Here is a 21,125-nt window from a genome sequence, read left to right on the forward strand (position 1 = left end):
TGCACTCTAGATTTTAGAAAACAGATTTAGGACTCAGAGAAAATCTAGACAGGATCCCATAGACCAAAATGTTACAGAGGAAGTTAGCCCAAGGAAAGGAGAGATTCCAGAATGAAATTTTGAAAATAAAAATAGTAACCATTCCAATGAGGAGGAAAAAATGAGAGGTGTCTAAAAATTCTATTGTGAATACATGGGGTACTCACCAACTAATTCAAATTTTTAAAAGAAATGAGTAGAACATGGAAGCAAGACTGTAAATAAGGTTGAATGAGCATGGCACTAATCTATGTCAGGAATGTTGAAGTTCAGAATGAACTATGTTATTCCAATAAAGTTAAGGACTACAAAAAAGAGATCATTTATTTATTCGTAGCTATATTACAAGAAAAAAGACTATAAAAGAAGGAAAAAGACATTTAGCTGACAACAGAAGGAAGACAGAACTGCTTAAATTTTATTAGTGGTTTTTCTGCCATGGAGAAAGCTTTAGAAATGGCAGAACTAAAAAAAAAAGTGACTAACAAGGGTTTGATGCCCCCAAAATAAGTAAAGAGATAGTGAGGAAGCCCTAGGTGTTCTTGATGAATTCAAGTTCATCTGGCCCAAATGAATCATTTCTTCTGGTACTAAAGAGAAGGCTTATATGTTTGAGGAGTTATTATCAGTGATGTTTGAAAGATGGGGAGATGGGGGCAGCTAGGTGGTGCAATGGATAGAGCACCGGCCCTGAAGTCAGGAATACCTGAGTTCAAATCTGACCTCAGTCACTTAATAATTACCTAGCTGTGTGGCCTTGGGCAAGCTATTTAACCCCATTTGCCTTGCAAAAAGTTTAAAAAAAGATAGGGGAGATCAAAAATTATATTATAGGACTGGAAAAGCGCAAGCATTGACCTTATTTTTTCAAAAGGGAAGAGCACAAAGTCTGCAAATTATTACTTTTTGAGCTTGACTTCAACTCCTGAAACATTTTTATTTTAGAACTGAGTATTATGTGGATGTTTAATGAATATTAGAAAGAGAGTCACTAGGTTACAAAGAGCCAGCATAGATTCATCAAGAAGAAGTCATTTTAGACTAACCTCATTTCCTTTTCTGATAGGATTACTAGACTAGTAGATGAAGGGGATTCTGTAATATATTTCACCTAGATTTTAGCTAAGTATTTTTGATGAAGTATTTTATACAATTCCTATTGGAAACACAGGGGTATAGGAACTAGATGATTATATAATTAGATACAGTCAGAACTGGTTGAATGGAAGACTCAAAGAGTAACTGAAACAGCTCCACATCAATCTGGCAGGACGTCTCCAGTGGAGTATCTCAGATATCTGTGTTTGCCCCTTTGACATTTAATGTTTTAATAAATGACTTGGAGAAAGGCATAGCTGGAATACACATCAGATTTATGGGTGACACAAAACTGGGAGGAATACTTACTACATTGGATGATAGTCAATAGTCAAAATGATCTTGATGGGGTGGAGCACTGAACTGAATCTACTAAAATGAAATCCAAGAGGGATAAATGTAAAGTCTTGTACTTAGGTGCAAATAGTCAACATCAATAGTGCAAGAATGGGGTAGGGACTGGAACATAGATCCTAAAATTTTTAATAAATTACAACCACAATGTAAATCAATAAATAATGCCATGTGGCAACCAAAAAAGGGAAGATATTTTTGGATTTCATAAAGAAAGGATAATATTAAGGAATAAAGTAGTAAGATTATCCTTGGACCTTGCACCTATCATTATATTCTATTCTGGGCTAGTGATGGAAAAGGATCTTGAAACCATGTAATGAGTATCAGTTGAAGGAACTGGACATGTTTAATTTGAGAAGTCTCAGGAGGGTCATGATGGCTGTGTACAAGTATCTGAAAAGCTGTTCCATAGAGGAGGGATTAGATTTTTCTTCTATGTAGACCCAGAAAGCAGTGAGGAACAATGGGTGGAAACTGTGAAAAGGCAAATTTAAGCTGAATATCAGGAAAAACTTCCTAATAGGTGAACACTTGTTCAGGAAGCTGTAAAGGGAAATTGGTGACTTAGGAAATAGGTGGGACTCAATGAACTCAATGAATAGGTGCCTTTCTCCTCTAATATTTTGATTTATGAAAAGGAAGTATGGCTTGGCATAAATCATAATGGAAGTGGAGTCAGGAAGTTATGAGTTCAAATCTCACTTCAGGTACTTCCTAGCTATGTGATAAAAGTTATCCAAAAGGGAAATCCAAGAGGTGATTACTCTCAAAGTTGCGTGAGAATTTTTGTATACAGCACTCATAAGTTCCCCCTCCTTGGTGGTCTTCAAGAAGAGACTTGATGAGCCCTTGTTGTATATGTTGTGGTGGGAAATACTTTTATAAATGGGATAGGACTAGAAAGTCAACTTTCACATTTGGTGATTCTATGATATGAAGGACATGCTCAAGATTATATGGTTAATAAGTAGCAAGGGGTCTCAGACTACAATACAGGTCTTCTTCCTTTCAGCTTAAAGGTCTTTTTTTTTTATCAGAAATGAGACTACCATATGTCATCAAACATACTTGTGGGCCACTAGCTCCATGGTGATGGACTCAGTGGTTTTGGAGGTCATTTCCATTACTAATGTGATGATTGATGAAAGGCAGTATGGCATAGCATATGGGACAATGGAACTGGAGTCAGGAAACTCTGAATTCAAATCCCATCTTAGATACTTATTAGCTTTGTTACCCTGAGCAAGACATTTTGCCTTACTGTTCCTGACATAGTTTCTTCATTTATAAAATGAGGGGTTGAACTGGATACCAGTTCAGCTCTATATCTATGATTCTATACATCATGTTTTACAGAGGAAGTATACAAAACTCAAAGAGGCATAGGACTTACCGAATGTCAACTAATTAATAAATTAGTAGAGCTGAGATTATACCCAGATGTTGGAGTTCCAAGCTCAATGTTTCTGCTACTATGGTTAATTTTTTCCTCCCATCTATACATGAGGAGGCTACTTCTTTAATATTAGTGCAATAGAATAAGGAATACAGAGGATGGAAAATTCATTCAAGTCATCTTACTAGGTAACATTGATATGGCTTTCAAAGGCTTGTAAAGTCATTTATCTACATTACTTCCTTTGAAGTTCACCTTCCCTAAGGTAGGTACTACAAGTAATATTATTTCCATTTTTCAGATGAGGAAACAGGTTTATATGAATTACATGATATGACAATGGCTAAACTGTTAGTGTCAGAGGTAGTATTTTAATTCATGTATCATCTACCTCCAAACTCAGTATGCTAGACATTGGTATACCATGCTGTCTGTCCAATCCCAAATCAAAAGAAGATTTAGGGGAATATTAAGCAGCTGCTTTCTTTCTCCAATAGTACAGATAACAGAGAATGTATTGTATTAATTTGTTCTTGTTTATGGAATTCTTTGTGGATGCCCTAAACCTGGCTCTTGGGGCTATAACCTGTGATCAATGGGCTAGTCACTTCAACCCTCTGAACTTCAATTTCTTCATCTGTAGAATGGGGATAAACACACTTATACTGTTTTTCTTACCAGGTTGTGTGGAAATCATTATTGCATATCTGTGATTTATTCTTCCTGGGTATGGGTCTTAACTCCATCATCCCAGGAACTTCCTCAGGCCAGAGATCAGATCTGATATTTCCTTGGCATATCCTCTTCATCAACCAAGAGTAGATACCACCCATCTATAGGACTACCTAGTGATACCTTTAGTAGTTGCTCCATCAAAGTGCTTTGAAGGATGATGGACTGATTTTTCTTTAGAGGGGATGAAATTACCCACCTTAGAACTTATAATGTTAGTGCTGGAATAGATCTTAGTGATAATGACATTGAACATCATTAATTTGCATGTGAGTAAACTGAGGGTCTGAGAGAAGTAACTCATTCAATTTCAAGTAGTTAGTTATATCAAGTAAAGTCTTTTCTGTTTTTTTTTATTTTGCTGTAAATGCTTTTCCATTCTTCTGCTTATTAATGAGCCCTCCTTACAAGAAAGAACTTGAGAGTAAGACAAACACATTTTTACCACATACTGACCATAGATTGTGACTCATTCAGAGTGAGTAGGTGAATAGCTATTTCTAAGACTGAAGGTTAAGGGAAGACGTTATGACATGGATGGGTTTCTTCAAATCCATCCCACGGGATAGTCTTATAACTAGAATCATTATTTCTTGAAATCCTCTGGGTACCTGAGTAATTGATTGCTCATGGACAGTAACTAAGATAGACTTACCTTTTATTCAATTCTGGTCATCAATGAATAATTGTATATCAGGTTCTGTGTTACTGCTGCTTATTGTCATTCATCCTCAATGGAAAGAGATAATAGAGTCTGGCATTGTAAAGGATTTAGAGATCATAGAATCATAAATTTAGAACTGGTAGAGGACATATTGAGGGCAGCTAGTGGTACAGGGGATAGAGCATCAGATCTAGAATCAGGTGGATTCAAATCAGACACTTACTAACTGTCTGACCTTGGCAAGCCACTTCACCCAGTTTGCCTCAGTTTCCTCATCTGTAAAATGAGCTGGAGAAGGAAGAGCCAAATCACTCCAGCATTTTTGCCAAGAAAATTACAAATGGGATCATGAAGAATTGGACACAACTAAAAATGACATATATATATATGTATGTATATGGGTTACTGTAAAAAATTTCAAGATCATGTAGTATAATCTCCTATTTGATAGATGTGGAAACTGAAATCAATGTGAAGTGATTTTCCCACAGTCCCACAAGCAGAACACAGAAATGAACCCAGGATGTATAAGTTCATACCCACTGCTTTTTTTCCTGTACCATAGTTCTTGGGAAGGAAAAGAAATTCCTTCTGCTTTATGGCATATCTCAGAGGCATTGGGCATATTCTCATGGATGCATGTTACCTTTGGTGTCCTGGAATATCATCTTGATCATATAGTTCTAGTTATGTTTAAGGAAAAAAGATTGATGCCCCCATATCTCCCTGGTCATCACTCAGGGTTAGGTGAGCAATTCAATCTTCCCACCTTTATAGATTTTCTTCCCTGGAATCTCCCCTTTAGTTTCAGTGACTTCTTTCGTCACTGACCACAAAGTTGGTAATCTGCTGTATCCTGGATGAATTACTCAATGTGACACTTAATTGATATAAAATATACAAATCCAGCAAAATTCACAAGCAGAGTTGACTGTTAAGATGGCCAAGGAAGGGTTGGAAAGTGGGGTGAAGGGGCGGGGAGGAGGGAATTAATCACTGAGTCTCAGGCGTGAAATTAAATTCCAAGGGAAAGAAACCTCTTTCATTACTCCAGAGCAAAAGTAAAATGCTGCGACATGTACATAGTGACAGCCACAGGGGATGGGGGTAATGCCAGCTCCATGCCTGGGCTGGAAGACAGTTGGCTCCACTTCCAAGAAAGGGTTAGAAGCATTCTGAAAGGGGTACTTATGTTGTTGAATAGGGAGTTGGTGATTGGTAGAGCCTGGAGGTCCAGGAAAGGAAGCTCCTCATAGTGGCTAGTAGTTCAGAGTACTAGTATATCCCATGATTTCACCAAAAACAAAGAACAAACAAAACACCCCCCAAAATAAAACCTCACCTAGCTTTAGAGTCACTTCCCTGCTGCTGAGATTTGGTGAATATACAGGAAATGAAAAGGAATGGGCTGGTAGTACCAGAGGGGAGAGTGACTCAAGGGCTTTATCCTGAGGTTGCTTATTATAGCGACCATATAATAACATTCTTATAGCAAATCTTAAAGTGTGATAGTGTTATATATATTTTTTTAATTTTCTAATTTTTTATTCTCATTTCGTACAAATTTTTTTTACATTAATAAAATATACTTGTTTACAAGTAAACAAAATGCCCCCCCCCCCCCCATGAATATAGATAGACTTGCTTGGGCGAAAAAGTAAAGGGGAGAGAAAAAAAATTAAAATTAAAAAAAAATAACAGTAATAATTGTAGGTATGGCCAGGTGGCGCAATGGACGAAGCACCAGCCCTGGAGCCATGAGCACCCGAGTCCATATCCAGCCTCGTAAACCCAATAATCACCCAGCCATGTGACATGCAAGCCACCCAATCCCCACTGCCCTGAAAAAACCAAAATGAAGAAAGAAAGAAAAAAAAAGACCCAAAATAAAATAAAATAGTAATAATAGTAGGGGTGGCTGGGTGGCAGACAGAGCATTGGCCCTTGAGCCAGGAGCACCTGGGTCCGAATCCGGCCTCAGACACCCAAAGATCATTCTGCTATGTGGCTCCAGGCAGGCCACCCAGCCCCACTTGCCCTGCACCCTCCCCCAAATAATAATAACAAAAAATGTGCTTCAGTCTTTGTTCCAACACCATCAACTCTGTCATGAGTGGATCACATTCTTTATGATAAGTCCATCACAAAAGTTACTTCCATATTTTTCCAACGTTGCCATTGCTGATCGCAACTCCCTCCTTTCTTATTTCTCCACTACCGTGTACTATATTTTCTCTCTCCTTTCACTCTGACTGTGCTGTAGGGTCGCTGAGTGGTGCAGCAGACAGATCCCTGGTCCTGGGGCCAAGAAGCCCTGAGCCCCCATACCTCCCCTTAGGCCCAGAATCCACCTGGCCCTATGGTCCTGGGCAGGCCATCCAATCCCAGCCCCTTGCAAGAAGTAAAAAAGAAAATGTGTTATATCTGAACACTGTCCCCCCCATGGTCCAACCTCTCCTCCTTTATTCACATCCCCACCCCTTCCACCTGCTCTCCCCTCCTTCTTACTCCATATGTCTATACCCCATTGAGTATATTTGCTGTTTCCTCTCCTAGCCATCTCTGATGAGAGCAAAGGTTCCCTCATTCCCCCTTGCCTCCCCACTTCCATATCATTGCAATAGCTCATTGTAATAAAAAAATCTTATTATGTGAAATATCTTGGACTATTCCCCCTCTCCTTTTTCTTTCTCCCTTTCCATTTCCCTTTTTTCCTATTGACTCCATTTTTGCACCATATTTTATCTTCAAATTCAGCTTTCTCCTGTGCTTCAACTATAAAAGCTCCCTCTACCTGCTCTATTAACTGAGATGGTTCATATGAATATTATCAGTATCATTTTTCTACACATGCAGTTCATCCTCATTAAGTCCCTCATATTTCCCCCCTCTCCTCCAATCTCCATGCTTTACCTGAGTCCTGTATCTGAGGATCAAACCTTCTGTTCAGCTCTGGCCATTCCAAAAGGGACCTTTGAAATTCCCCTGGTTCATTGAAAGTCCATCTTTTTCCCTGGAAGAGGACATTCAGCCTTGCTGGGTAGTTCATTCTTGGCTGCATTCTAAGCTCTTTTGCCTTCTGGTATATTGTATTCCAAGCCCTACAAGCTTCCAATGTAGATGCTGCTAAGTCCTGAGTGATCCTGACTGCAGCTCCACGATATTTGAACTGTGTCCTTCTGGCTGCTTGTAATATTTTCTCTTTGACTTGGGAGTTCTGGAACTTGGCTATAATATTCCTAGGGGTTGGTTTTTTGGGATCTCTTTCTCGGGGGGATCGGTGGATTCTCTCCATTTCTATTTTGCCCTCTGCTTCTAGAATATCAGGGCAATTTTCTTGTAGTAATTCTTTGAAAATGATGTCAAGGCTCTTTTCCTGATCATGACTTTCAGGCATTCCAATAATTTTCAAATTATCTTTCCTAAGTCTGTTTTCCATATCAGTTGTTTTTTCAATGAGATATTTCACATTTTCTTCTAATTTTTCATTTTTTTGGTTTTGAAGTCTTGATTCCTGATTTCTGGTAAATTCATCAATCTCCCTGAATTCTATTCTTTGTCTGAAGGATTTATTCTCCTCAGAGAGTTTTCTTATCTCTTTTTCCATCTGGCCAATTTTGCTTTTTAAAGCATTCTTCTCCTCAATAACTTTTTGAACTGTTTTATCCATTTGACCTAAGCTGGTTTTTAGCAGGCTATTTTCTTCAGCATTTTTTTGGATTTCCTTGACTAAGCTGCAGACTTCATTTTCATGTTTTTCCTGCATCTCTCTCCTTTCTTTTCCCAGTTTTTCTTCCAACTCCCTCATTTTATTTTCAAAGTCTTTTTTGAGCTCTATCATAGCCTGAGCCCAATTTCTGTTTTTCTTGGAGTCTTCAGATGCAGGAGCTTGTGCTTGCTCAGACTGAGTATTTTGATCCTTCTTGGGCTCATTTGCAAAATATTTCTCAATGGTCTTCCTCTTATTTCTTTGCTGGTTCATTTTCCCAGCCTAAGCCTGTTTTTTTTTTGGGGGGGGGTGCTTCCTGAGCTTTTGGGACACTCCCACAAGGTTCTCAGTGTGTGAGGCTCTGTCCTCCCTCCTGGTCTGTGAATGAACATAAGCGACCCCCTCTGCCACGGGGCCGAGGTGGGGGGCCCCTGTTGTTCTATGGGGGGGCCTAGACTGGGATCAGGATCTGAATGTGGTCAGAGCCCCAGAGTCCTATTCCAGGGGCAGAGGACAGAGCTCGGAAGTCTCTCTCTCTCTCTTCACACCCCTCCCTCAGCTCAATGGGCTCATGCCCTGGGGGCTCCTGCTTACCCGCTCCTGGATTTGGGCTGCTGAAAGACCAAGCTGCTGCCTGTGTGCCCTGAGGGCTGGGCTCCACGTGCTCGCTCTGGCAGAGGTCCCCCACTGTTCCCCCCACTTTGTGCCGGTGCTCCCCGGGGTGCAGCTCAGGAGAGTCCCCCGCTGCTGTGAGCTGAGGCTCCCAGCGCCCTGGGGCTGCCTCTGGGAGGCTGAAGTTCTTTGGCTCTGGTGGGCCACCCCTCTGGAGGCCTACCCCTCCAACCCTGGGAAGCAGAGCCTTTCTGCTCTTTTCCAGGTTACCTTGAGTAGAAGAACTGCCTCACTGGGTCCCTTTGTGGGTTCTGTCTCTCGAAAGTTTAGTTAGAGTCCTTAGTTTATGAGTTTTTATCAGAGAGCTCCTAAGACTCAATCCCTTCCTGTTGCCATCTTGGCTCCACCCCCCCTCCCATAATGTTATATTGACCAACTAGAATGTAAGCTCCATGAGGGCAGAGACTACATTACATTTAAGATGTGTACCTTCCCTAGAGAGCTAAGCATGCTGTCAGTACTTCATATATGATTGCTTAATTATATTATCACATAATTTTATTTTTTCATTTTCTTAGCTATTAGCAAAAGTCCTTAAAAAAACCCAAATCCAAGGTGGGCTTGTGTGCATTTAAGGGAAGTGGAAGACTGAAGGGCAGAGGATTAGTGGTAGCTAGAGAGAAAGAGTGACAACTGCCATGCCAGTTTGGGGGTGCAGAACTCTTATGCTTACAAGGAAGTAGAGAAAACATTGGCTAGGAGATTGTGAGGTACAGAGAAAAGAGCACTGATTCAGGAGCTGGAGAAGAGAGGTTTGAATCCTGACCATGTTATACCTCCCTAAGACTCGGGTTTCCCTAGCTTTAAAATGAAGGGGTTAGACTATGTGGTCACTAGACTTCATTTTAGCTATAGATCTTCTGGTCTGGAGTGCTATCTGTCTTGCCCGAGTTTTTGCTCTTTTTATAAAACTTTAATTTAAATTTTCAAAGAATAAGTATTAATTTTTCTTTCTCTCAGCCTTCAATTGAAAAGGAAATGGAAAACCCTCATACTGAACATGCATAGTTAATCAAAATTTTTATAATTATGCATGTTCTAAAATGTACATCTCATTCTGAATTTGTAAGATGCATTTTGCATCTTAAATCTATCATCTGCCTGTCAGAGGGATAACATACTTTTGTAATGAGTTCTCAGGAATCATGACTGGTCATTGTGTTGATGAGGAATCCTAAGACTTTGAAAATTGGTTGTTTTTATAATATTGCCATTGTGTAAAAATTGTTCTTCTCAAATCATTTTGCATCAGTTCATACAAGTCTTCCCAATTTTCTCTTAAAACATTCCTGTCACCATTTCTTATAGTGCAATAGTATTTCCTCACATTAATGTACCATAACTTGTTTGGAAAATTCTCAAATTGATGGGCATTCCCTCATTTTCTAATTCTTTGCTACCACAAAAGAGTTGCTATAAATATTTTTGTATACATGGGTCCTTTTTCTTTATTAGGGCGTTCTTTCAGTCATTAATCCTTCCCTTATCCATACATCTGACAGATAATCTCTTCCTTGGTTTTAAGGCTGGTTTTCTAAAAACCTGAGGGCTCAGGCTGTATCCAATCTGTTGTTGCCTAGGAAGGAAAGTCCATTTCCCTTTCCTAGCAAGTGTATCCACGATGGCTAGGTCTCCATAAAAGGAGGATTAGAACCTCAGAAAGACATCAAGATAGCTAATTTACAGTTCAAAACAAAGAAGTTTTAGATGGATATACTTCAGACAGAGCAATAGTCTAGGAAGTTAAAAGTGACTTGCATCACAGGTAGATGGGAGGAAGTGTGGGGAGTCAGCAGGCACTCACTCAGAGTAGGCCTAACTACTCTAGTAACAACTATATCTTTTCCAAGAGAGAAAACTTACATATTAGTCCATTATATTATATCAAATCAGAGTGCTTGCCTTAATGCACATATTTCCTTCTCATCTCTCATCCCAAGTTGTTAGTTCCCAAAGAGTCCAGATAGGTGGTACAGTACATAGATAGAAGACTGGCCTTGGAATCAATAAGGCCTGAGTTAATAACTACCTTGGAAACTTATTAACTATGTGATTGGCCAGGCAACGTAACCTCTCAGTCTCAGTTTCCTCATCTGTAAAATGAAGAGGAAAAATGATACCTACTTGAAAGAAATTATTTTTGAGAGCCAAATGAGATAACACTTGTAAAGTGATTTGTAAAGCTTAAAAGACTAGTTAAATATTATTTTTATTAGCAAATATTATTATTAATAGCCCTCCATCCCCTTCCCACACAATAGTGAAGAAGGAAGAGAAAAGATCTTCCCTTGCACAAAGACCTTTGATGACCCTTTCCTACTCCAAGGTGTAGAAAGGTCGGGTGATCCAAAGAAGAGTTCCATCAAGGGGTTTATCCTAGTAAGGTTTACTATATTTGACTCAATGGAACCTGGAAAGTTTATTTCTATGTTATGTGAGTGACATGCAAATATAATGCAAAACATCATTAAACAACATTTATAATTTATGGTGAACCTTGCAGGTAAAATTTAATAATAGGTCTATAGACCCAAGGAAGGTGCTCATGGTAAGGGAAGCTTATCAGAGAACTAAAAGTCAGAAAGAATCTCAGAGGTACCATTCATATTTGTACAGGGAATTCACTCTATACTAATCTCAACAAATATTCATTCAACTTCTGCTTGAAGAATTTCAGGGACCTTCTGAGACAGCCCATTTCATTAGCAAAATTTCTAATTGTTAGGGAATTTCTCCTTAAATGAAGTCTACATCTGCCTTGTTGCATTTCCTTCCAGGGCTCCTCATTCTGCCCTATGTGGTTAAGCAGACAAATCAAATCCCACTTCTACTCAACATTCTTCAAATACTTGAAGACAGCTGATGATATTCCTTTGTCCCAATGCTGCATTATTTTCTTCTCCAATTCCTTATATTTCTTCAATTAAAACTCAGTGGTTTTGAAATCCTTCCTCTCTTCTACCCCTTCCTCTGGATATACCATATTTCCCCATGTATAAGACACTCCCACATATAAGATATACCTTAATTTGGGGGTCTGAAATTTGAAAAAAAAGTATTACATAAAGTTATTGAACTCAAGTTTTATTCATCATAAAATTCATTCAACTCCTCATCACTGTCAAAATTCCCATCCATTAGTTAGTCCTCATTGGTGTTTGATGACAAATCATTGTCTTGGGAGAGGCTCTGACTACTCTCCTGCCTGTTCTTTGGTCTATGATTGACCACAAGCTCTCCCTGGGCACGTCTAGTGCATGGATGCATGCTTAGTCCATTCTTTTTCATGAATCTGGAGCACCAGTTGTGTCTATCTTTGAAATTTGTCACTATTTTTTCATCATCTTCTTGCCTCCTGCCAAACCATCTATGTGGACAAAGGAATTCCACTTGCCTTTTGCTCTTCAATCCATCTATTCACTCCCCTCTCTAATTCAGGCCATTTTTGCTGACTTGCCTCGCATGAACTTCTTCTGCCGGGATGTTTTCAGTAGGGTTTCTTCTTCCTGTAGCCAGTCTTGGATTGTTTTCTCAGTTGGAGGAGGACCAAACTGATGTTCAGCAGCATGATTTCCATTCACTTTTTTTTTTAGGTTTTTGCAAGGCAAATGGGTTTAAATGGCTTGCCCAAGGCCACACAACTAGGTAATTATTAAGTGTCTGAGACCGTATTTGAACCCAGGTACTCCTGACTCCAAGGCTGGTGCTTTATCCACTACGCCACCTAACTGCCCCTTTGTGCTTTATCCACTATGCCACCTAGCCGCCCCATTCAATTCACTTTTGCAAACTGATCACTTTGAACTTGAATTCAGCACTATGCAAAAATCTTTCTGAGCCATTTCTGAGCCGAACGTGGCAAAACAGTAACAAATGTGAAATAATGAGCACAAAGACAACAAGAGCAAAAAAGTGGGAAATGAAAGAAAAAAATCTACAACCACCGTAAAAGATGCTCCCAGTTTTTTAGACCCCAAATTTTTCGCAAAAGGGTTTGTCTTATACATAGGGAAATATGGTACATTTGCTTGTCAACATCTTTCCCAGAAGTGGTGGTGCCCAGATGTAGTCTGCCAAGGGCTCAATGATCACATCCCTCATCTTGGGCCTCTCTCTAGGCAGCCTAGGAGCGTGTTAGCTTCTCTCCTCTCAACATCAAGCCACTATTCCCTTGTTGCTCCCTGTGCTCTTTTGACATCAGCAGCACTTTCCTTCCAGGCCCTTGCTGCTTCTTTACCTGTTATGTGTCTGAATTGACTCTGCAGATTAAAAAGAAAAGCATGCTTCTGACAATTTGAACTGAGATTCAAAGGGAGGGTCCCTCACATAGCTTGTATTTAGGTTTGCAAAGCACTTCATACATATTATCCCATCTGATCCTCACAAACACCCCTATGAGATAAGTACTATTATTAATCTCATTTATAGCTAAGGAAAATGGAGGATGAGGAAGGAAAGAAGAAAGAAAGGTTATAAACTTTTATTAGATACCAATTATATATGTTAGGCACTTTATAAATATTATCTCATTCTCAATAGCCCTGAAAGGTAGGGCTTGTCCATTAGCCCCATTTCACACTTGGGAAGCAGATAGAGACAGTGATTTGTCTAGGGATCACACTACTATTGGGTCTATAGTAGGATACAAATTCAAGTCTTCCTAATTCCAGTTCCAGTATGCAACTTAGCATGTGCACCTTAGATGAGACCCTGGAAGTTTTCTAGTCCAACCCTCTGATGTTTCAGATAGAGAGCATTAGGGCCAGCCAACATACATACAGCAGGGCAAGAACAAAAAGGTTAGTCTCCTGCTCCTGGTGCAGGCTCTTTGTCTTACTTCTGTTGTATTCTCTAGGGTATCCTAATCCAAGGTACAACAGGAACCAAAAGACAAATTTTTTTTGCCATAGCTTAGTAAAAAGTACAGAAATGTTTCTCAAATGGTTTTCTATTCAGTAGACTGTAAACTACTAGAGAGAGGGAGGCAGTGTTTTCATTTTCATTCTTGAAAATATTTTATCTTATATCTCAAGCATCTTGCCCAGTGCCTTCTATAGTGAGCACTTAATGAATATTAGTAGAAGGAAATGAATGAACGAAAATCAGCATTTATAAAAATGAGGAATGAACTAAAGCTTTCTCTGTAGGAAAGTCATTTTTCCAGGAAATTAAGATGGGAGGAAACTGAAACCTCCTTCAAAATCTCCTTTTGATGTTTACTCTTCTGGAAAGCCTTTTTGGAAATGATCCTTCCTAACTATATTTACTGCTTTACTCCTTGTCCCTTAAAGAAAGTATGCAATATAAGTTTAGGGGCTGGATCTGTTATTTCACACATATGGAATTTCTGGATGAGGAAATATCTTCTGCCAATGAAGGTTGTAATCACTGCAACCTCCTCTTCATCACTATCATAGCTAGTATCTATATGGTCCTTTAAGCCTGGCAAGGTGTTTTACAAATATTAACTCATTTTATCATCATAAAATCCTGGAAGATAGATAAGTGCCATTATTTTTACCCCATTTTAGAGATGAAGAAAACTGAGGCTGAAAGAATGTTTAAATGATGGAGGTCTTGCTAAATCCAGGTTCCATGCTCTGTTTCCTCTTTTGTCTAGACAATTGTTTGGACCACTGAGAGGTCAAGTGACTTGACCAGTCAATATAATGATAGGAATATTTGCTACTGAAATGAGATATTTGTAAAACTAGATACATTTAATGATCTATATGAATGTCAGTTATTATTATTCTCCCCACCCATCCTCATCAGATGTGACTTTTACTAGTTTTATATCAGTTCTAATGAATAAGGGAAGTGGTAAAGATGAAGATGACAAAATTTGTCCATTCATTCGAATGGAAAAAAATGTTTAAATAATCATAGCAAATATTTTTTCTGGACTAATTTTATATAATTATCCTTAGTAGATTATGCTTTAATGCTTCAAAAGATTTGTGGTTTTACCTCTGTGGATACTCCCTCCATCAACACAGATTGCAGCCCTTTCATGCCTTTAGTAGAAATTACTTCAAGATTTGATATTGCTAAAAAAATTCATCACCCAGTAGTCATCATTTTAGTAAAGAGTCTCTTTGAATTTAGTTAGTTTGGTTCTCAGAGGAAAAATACAGAATTTTATTCTAGCCATACTGTACTAGATTCTAAACTTGGTAATAATAATGTAATAATAACCATTTATATAATGATTTAATATTTATATATCAACATTTTCCCTGTTTTACAAAAGAGAAAACAAAGGTTTGGAAAACTAATGTGTCTTCATTAATAGTCATAAAGTCATGATTGGCAGACCTAGGAATCCAGTTAAAATTTTAAATTTGTCTCACCTTGTATAAAATATTCTGTTATCTCTTATAGTAGGACCTGGCAGGCCTTTTCATCACTTAGCATAGCTTTAAAGAAGGTAGCATGACCTCAGTTTCAAGATGAGGCATTTGATGGACTTGGAGGTTTTCACTGTATATTTTCTCTCTCTCTCTCTCTCTCTCTCTCTCTCTCTCTCTCTCTCTCTCTCCCCCTCTAAAGGGGTTCTTCTTTTAGATTATATTAGGACTAGATTATATTTCATGAATCTGAACCTAAAAAAATCTTGAAATTGCCTGCCTTTATGCCATCTTTCCAAGACTGAAAGTGCATTTAGGATTGAATATCTATATTCCAATTCTTCCACCCTGCCCCCCATTCAGAGCTTTTGTATATGTAATAGTTATCCTTATGCATGGTGTTGACAATAATTCCTAGTCTTTGCAAGGGAAGTTCTCTCTTTTTTATTTCCCACTTTTGATCTTGATCTTGACACATCTCCCATTCCACCCTGGCCTTGTGAGGGCCCATTGCCTACCTGATACAGAGAGTCGGGCCCCATTACTTTGGCGGGTCTCACCACTGTACTTGTGTTTGGTGATGCAGCGGTATGTAGACAGGGCATCCTCCTTCTGTACATCTGAGATGTACAGCCCACCATGGAAAGTAATAAAAAATCTATTTTCTGGAGACACAAACAGAAGAGAAATAGCTTATTAGTTGACTGACTGGGCATCATGGATAAGGAGCAGGTCCAAGGCTATCACCTTGGGAAAGGGTCTCCCACTAAATTAATAATAATAATGATAATAATAATAATAATAATATAGGAGTGAATTTGTTATAGGGGAGAATGTCCCAGGTGAATGAAAATTTATTCGTGCACATGGTCAATACAAATATTCATCTCTACATCTACCTATCCATCCATTAATCTATCCATTCAAGAAACACTTACTGAGTTCTTGTAATATGCCAGATACTGTGCTAGCCATTGGGTATACAAAGACAAAATAACGCAAAAATAGTCTCTGCCTTCAAGGAACTTATCTTCTATCCGACAGAAACAATGTATATATGGAAAGATACAAAATAAATATAAAATAATATGGGGGCAAACACTAATAACTGAGGAGGTTAAGAAAGATCTCATAGAGAACAATAACACATAAAACAATGATAACTCTTTTAAAAAGTTATTTATTTTAAGAGATAGCAGAAAAAAAGTATATTACAGGCATAGGAAACAGCAATGAAATAGTTCAAAGATAGAGGTTGTACTGCCTTGCACGGACAATAGCAAATGGACCAGCCTGGAAAGGTAAAAACTAAAGCCAAATTGTGACTATTTTAATCTGAAGTCAAGAGGGAGCCTTGGGAGCCTCTTAGCAGATATGATCAGAACTTTGCTTTGAGCAAATTACCTAACCTCTTGAGGTCCAAGTTTCCTCACCTGTAAAATAAGGAAGATAAACTATCACAGATCTTATAGAAATATAATGTGTTCTCTCTTATAGGCCACCATTTAGAATGTTCAGGTGTTAATCAAAAGATTGGTGATTCAAGATTAGCCAGCAATAGACCACAGATCTATACTATTTATTGGCAGCTAGGTAGCATAATGGATAGAATTTTGGGCAGTGGAATCAGGATGATCTAGATTCAAATGCTGCCATTTACTTGCTCTGTAACCTTGGACAGGTCATTTAACTTATCTGAATCTCTATTTCTTCATTCATAAAATTTAGGGGTTCGATTCAGTGGTCTCTGATATTCTTTTCCAGTTCTAAATCTAGAATTTTATTGATTTCTGACACTAGTCTCTCCTAAAAAGGTACTCCTTAATGGTTCAAAATCAACTTTGACTAGTGGAATCTCCCATGAATCTGTCCTTGGCCCTGTTGTTGTTTTTAAACATTTCTATTAATGGCTTGGTAAAAGCATAAAAGTGTCAAAGATAAAGGCTAATTTCCTATTTCTGGGATAGTCTTAACATTCTTATTTAGGGGTGGTGTTCATTCCTCTACCCTCTGCTCATGTTTTCAACTTACCCTCTCCTTTCTCTCAGCACAGCATTATTACAGAGTTCTCAGGCCTCCCTCTACTCCACACTCCAAAAACAAGTCCTTACAGTTCTATCTTACTTTCTATATTACAGAATGCTTTCACATCTGTTAATTCATTTGATCCTCATAATAGGTCCCTGAAGTTGTCTGGGCAAGGGTCATTATGCTCATTTTACAGATGAGCTAATTGAGGTTCACAGAGGTTGTGTGACTTAACCAAATTTAATGGGCTAAAAAAATCAGCCTTTCTATTTGAAAAATAGAGAAACTTTCTTCCAAAAAGTAGAGAGGAAGGGATGCTATAATAGGTTTAGAACTAGGAGAGAATGCAGAGCTCCTCTAGACAATTTTTCTCATTAATACTGAAACCAAAATCATCTAGGTCCTAAGTAGCAGAGCAGAGATTTAAATTTAGGACTTTTGGTTACAGATCCAATACTTTATAATAAAGGGGGGAGATTGTGTCATAAAATAAAGAATTAATGATGCAGACAGGACCTCTAAAATCATTGAGTCCAACTCATGACTAACAAGTGGTCATACTGTCAATATTTGAAGACCTCCAGTATGAGGAATGTAATTTTTCTCAAGGTACTCTATTTCACTTTTGTGTAGCTTGAATTATTAGGAGTTATTCCTAATTTCAAGCCAAAATTTGTTTTCTGTTTCTATCATTGTTCCTGGTTCTGCCCTTTGTTGTCAAATGTAATAGATCTGACCCCTCTTTCATATGATAGCTTTTCAAATACTTTATAGACTTTCCTGGGAAGGCCTCAGCTTTCCCTTTTCTTCCCTTCCAAATCCTTTTCTTCTCCTACCTCCCTATCTCTCCCCTGCCCCCCCCAAAAAAAAACCCCTCACCAACAGTAAGTAGCAGAGAGAGGATTAGACTTTAGGTCTTCTGTTTCCAAATCTATTCAGAAAATGGTTCCTACAACAAAGCAAGTAAAAGTGTGTGCCTGTTGATTTCCTGATCCTGTATAAAGAATGCTCTTGGGTGGCTAGGTGGGGCAGTGGATAGAGCACTGGCCCTGGAGTCACGAGTACCTGAGTTCAAATCCGGCCTCAGACACTTAATAATTACCTAGCTGTGTGGCCTTGGGCAAGCCACTTAACCCCATTGCCTTTAAAAATTCAAAAAAAAAAAAAAGAATGCTCTCTACATTTCCCAGCAGATGATGCTTCCAGTTGATGTTAGGAACTGGGGTAGGGGAAGTACCCTTACCCTTTGAGGGAGCACACTCTACTTTTTATTATTATCAAAATTTTCCTTGCATTAAATCTAAATTAGCCCTTTGCAAGTCCCATCCAGTGCCTATAGTTATGACTTCTGGAGGCTGAAAGATCTATTCTAACACCTCTGATACAGGTAGTCCTTTATATCCTTGAAGGCAGCTATCATGTTGCCTCTAGGACTTCTTGTCTTCAGGACAAACATCCCTAATTCCTTCAGCTAATTCTTATATGGCATGATCTTCAGGCTCTTTGGTATTCTGTCCCCTAGACACTCTCTAGCTTTATCAATGGCCTTCCTAGAATGTGGTACCCCTTGATTCCTTCTCTGGCTAAGGAGCATGTCTTCCAAAATAGAAAAGGGGGTTGGGGAAGACTATGCTTTGCCCAATGGAATGCTTCACTCACTGTGGCATCCCAGACCTCTTTAGTAGTACAGATATTTGATTGGGTGTTGAGTAGGACCATTCCTGATCTCCTTTAATCATTGACATAACTATATGGTTTCTCTTCCCATGAGATGACAGGTCATATATCCTTTTTCCTGAAGAACTGTCCCAGATATCAGTTCCCCCGGGTCCTCAACTTGGCTTAAATTAAGCAAGATATTGTGTTCATATAACCCTTTGTGTCTCCCCATTGTTATATGGGAGCAGAGTTTGTAGAGATGGCACAGTGGATAGAGTACTGAATGTAAAGTCTGGAAGACCAGAATTCAAATTCTCCCCCAAATACTTCTTAGTTACGTTATCCTAGGCACATTACAACCTCTGCCTTCCTTAGTTTCTTCATCTATAAAATGAGGATAATAATAACCCTTAACACACTGGGTTGTTGTGAGGATAAAATAAGATAGCAAAGTACTTTCCTAAACAATGTGTTGAATAAATATTATTATTATTAGTAGTATTAGCATTATGCTACTCAAAGGGCAATACACATTACTCCAGGGGAGAAGGAAGAAAGATTCTCAATGAAGGAAATCAGCTGAAATGATTCTAGTAGAATAGGGGTTCTTTTAGACTGGCAATTGACTGGTTCAGGCATTGCTATCATTATACTATTTTCCCCAGTCCTCCCAAAACATGCACACAGACACACATAACCACAAAACTCTGTGATGTGGGTGGAGGGAGGAAAAGAACAGAAGGGGGGGGGGATGGAGGGGAATGGCAGGGGGGAGAGACCTAAGGCTGACAGACCCAAGGAAGCAGGGGAGGGAGGAGTGGAGAGAGGCTGAGTGTTCACCAGCCCAAATCTGCCTGAGTTGTTTTGTCCCCCTCCTGTGACATCCCAAAGTCACTGCAGAAGCACCCGAATAATTTATTACGTAATGAGGAGCAGAATGCAGAACAGTTGGAGGGTGGTGGTGCCAATCAGAGCCACCAAGAGGGGTGGGGACTGGGGAGGATGTCCAGGCGCCCAAGAGAGAAATAGAAGAAAAGCATAAAGCAACCCACAGGTGCCCACAGCTCTGGCATGTGAGGTCTTCATATGTCCCCTAGCTCCCAGCAAATCAAGGAGAAGAACCTATTGGCCAGACTGGAATTTTCAGTGGGGGGTGGTGGGATGGGGGGGAGATGTTGTTTCTATAGCAACAAAAGCAGCTGCTGTATCTGATGTTCCACATCCTTCACTGTTCTCGTTTTCTCCCTTTTCTCCCCCCTCGTTTTTCTGTGCGTGTTAATTGCAGTAACATATTCAGACACAGTCTATTGCTCCTCCCGAAACAAAGGCGTGGAGAGTCGGGGAGATGCGCAGTATGATGGAGGGGAAGGAGAAATCAGGGGTATTATGTTAATCTCCTCTGGGGGGGAACTTGTGCAACATTAGTTCTGCATGTTTGATGAGAATCCATTGATAGGCCCTGCTGGGGAGGAGGGAGGGAGACAAGGCAGTCTCTTTCTCATAATACAGGGAAGAGAAAAAGAACTCAGAGGGATGAAGAGGTTTGATCAGGGACAAGAAGAACTGAGGAGACCACAGGGATACAGACCCACCACAGCCATGATCTTTCTTTTCCTCCATCAACAAACACCATGTGGGATCTTGAATGGGAGCATCCTCCATGTTGCCTTCTGCTGTCCCAGAAAGGACCAGCTTTTGGGAACCGGGAAACAAAGTGCTTTGCTCTTTCCTCTGAGAGAAAAGTCTTGTCTTGCTGGATGGACACGGGTGAACTACTCCTTCCTCAGGCCCTGAAACCTAGGTCACTAGTACACTGTGTGAGCCAGGCTCTTAATCTTTCTGTGTCTCATCTTGCTCTCTTATAATATGGGGAGGAAAATAGCTGCCTCTCACAGAAAGCAAACCTGGGAGAAGCACATTTAGCTCTCATTATCAGCTTATACCCTTATACTTTTAATTGCTCTTAATCATTCAATCTCAAGGGTTATTTCTGCCCTCTTGCTTCCTTCCAAATCAGCTGTTGTGGACAAAGTAGGTAGTACTAACAGTTGGAGAGCTCTTTCCTCCAAGAAAGTGATGATAAACATGGGTACATCCTTGGCTTGGCAGACCCAAGGGAAGTTAGAAACTCTACATACAAAGCTGGAAGCTCAGTCAATAATAATCAGTTGCCAAGAGACCTCTCACTTTCTAAGACACTTATGTCCTCACCGTCTTCTCTCTGCTCATTCATCAGGTACAGCCAAGGAGGAATGTGTTTAGATGATACTGGGATCTATGAAGGAAATTTGTTTAGAAGGGTGTGAGAATCCTGTCCACACCATCCCCTGACAGATTGTGATTATATGCTGCTTTAAATTTTGCAAAGTACTTTATATAAATCATCATTTCAGCCTTAGCGCCAGTGATAATTACATAGAT

At 39.4% G+C, this 21,125-nt stretch overlaps 1 protein-coding gene across 1 annotated transcript in view; it reads right to left on the minus strand.

The window, feature by feature from the left end:
- DSCAML1 (DS cell adhesion molecule like 1) overlaps positions 1–21,125 on the minus strand; it is a 504,780-nt gene that overhangs the window by 127,998 nt on the left and 355,657 nt on the right. The window contains exon 4 of the mRNA XM_074216774.1: positions 15,536–15,682. Coding sequence (XP_074072875.1) covers positions 15,536–15,682 — 147 coding nt within the window. The remainder of the gene's footprint in view (positions 1–15,535; positions 15,683–21,125) is intronic.

The sequence above is a fragment of the Macrotis lagotis genome, chromosome 1 (assembly GCF_037893015.1).
Source record: "Macrotis lagotis isolate mMagLag1 chromosome 1, bilby.v1.9.chrom.fasta, whole genome shotgun sequence".
Classification (NCBI taxonomy): Eukaryota; Metazoa; Chordata; class Mammalia; order Peramelemorphia; family Peramelidae; genus Macrotis; species Macrotis lagotis.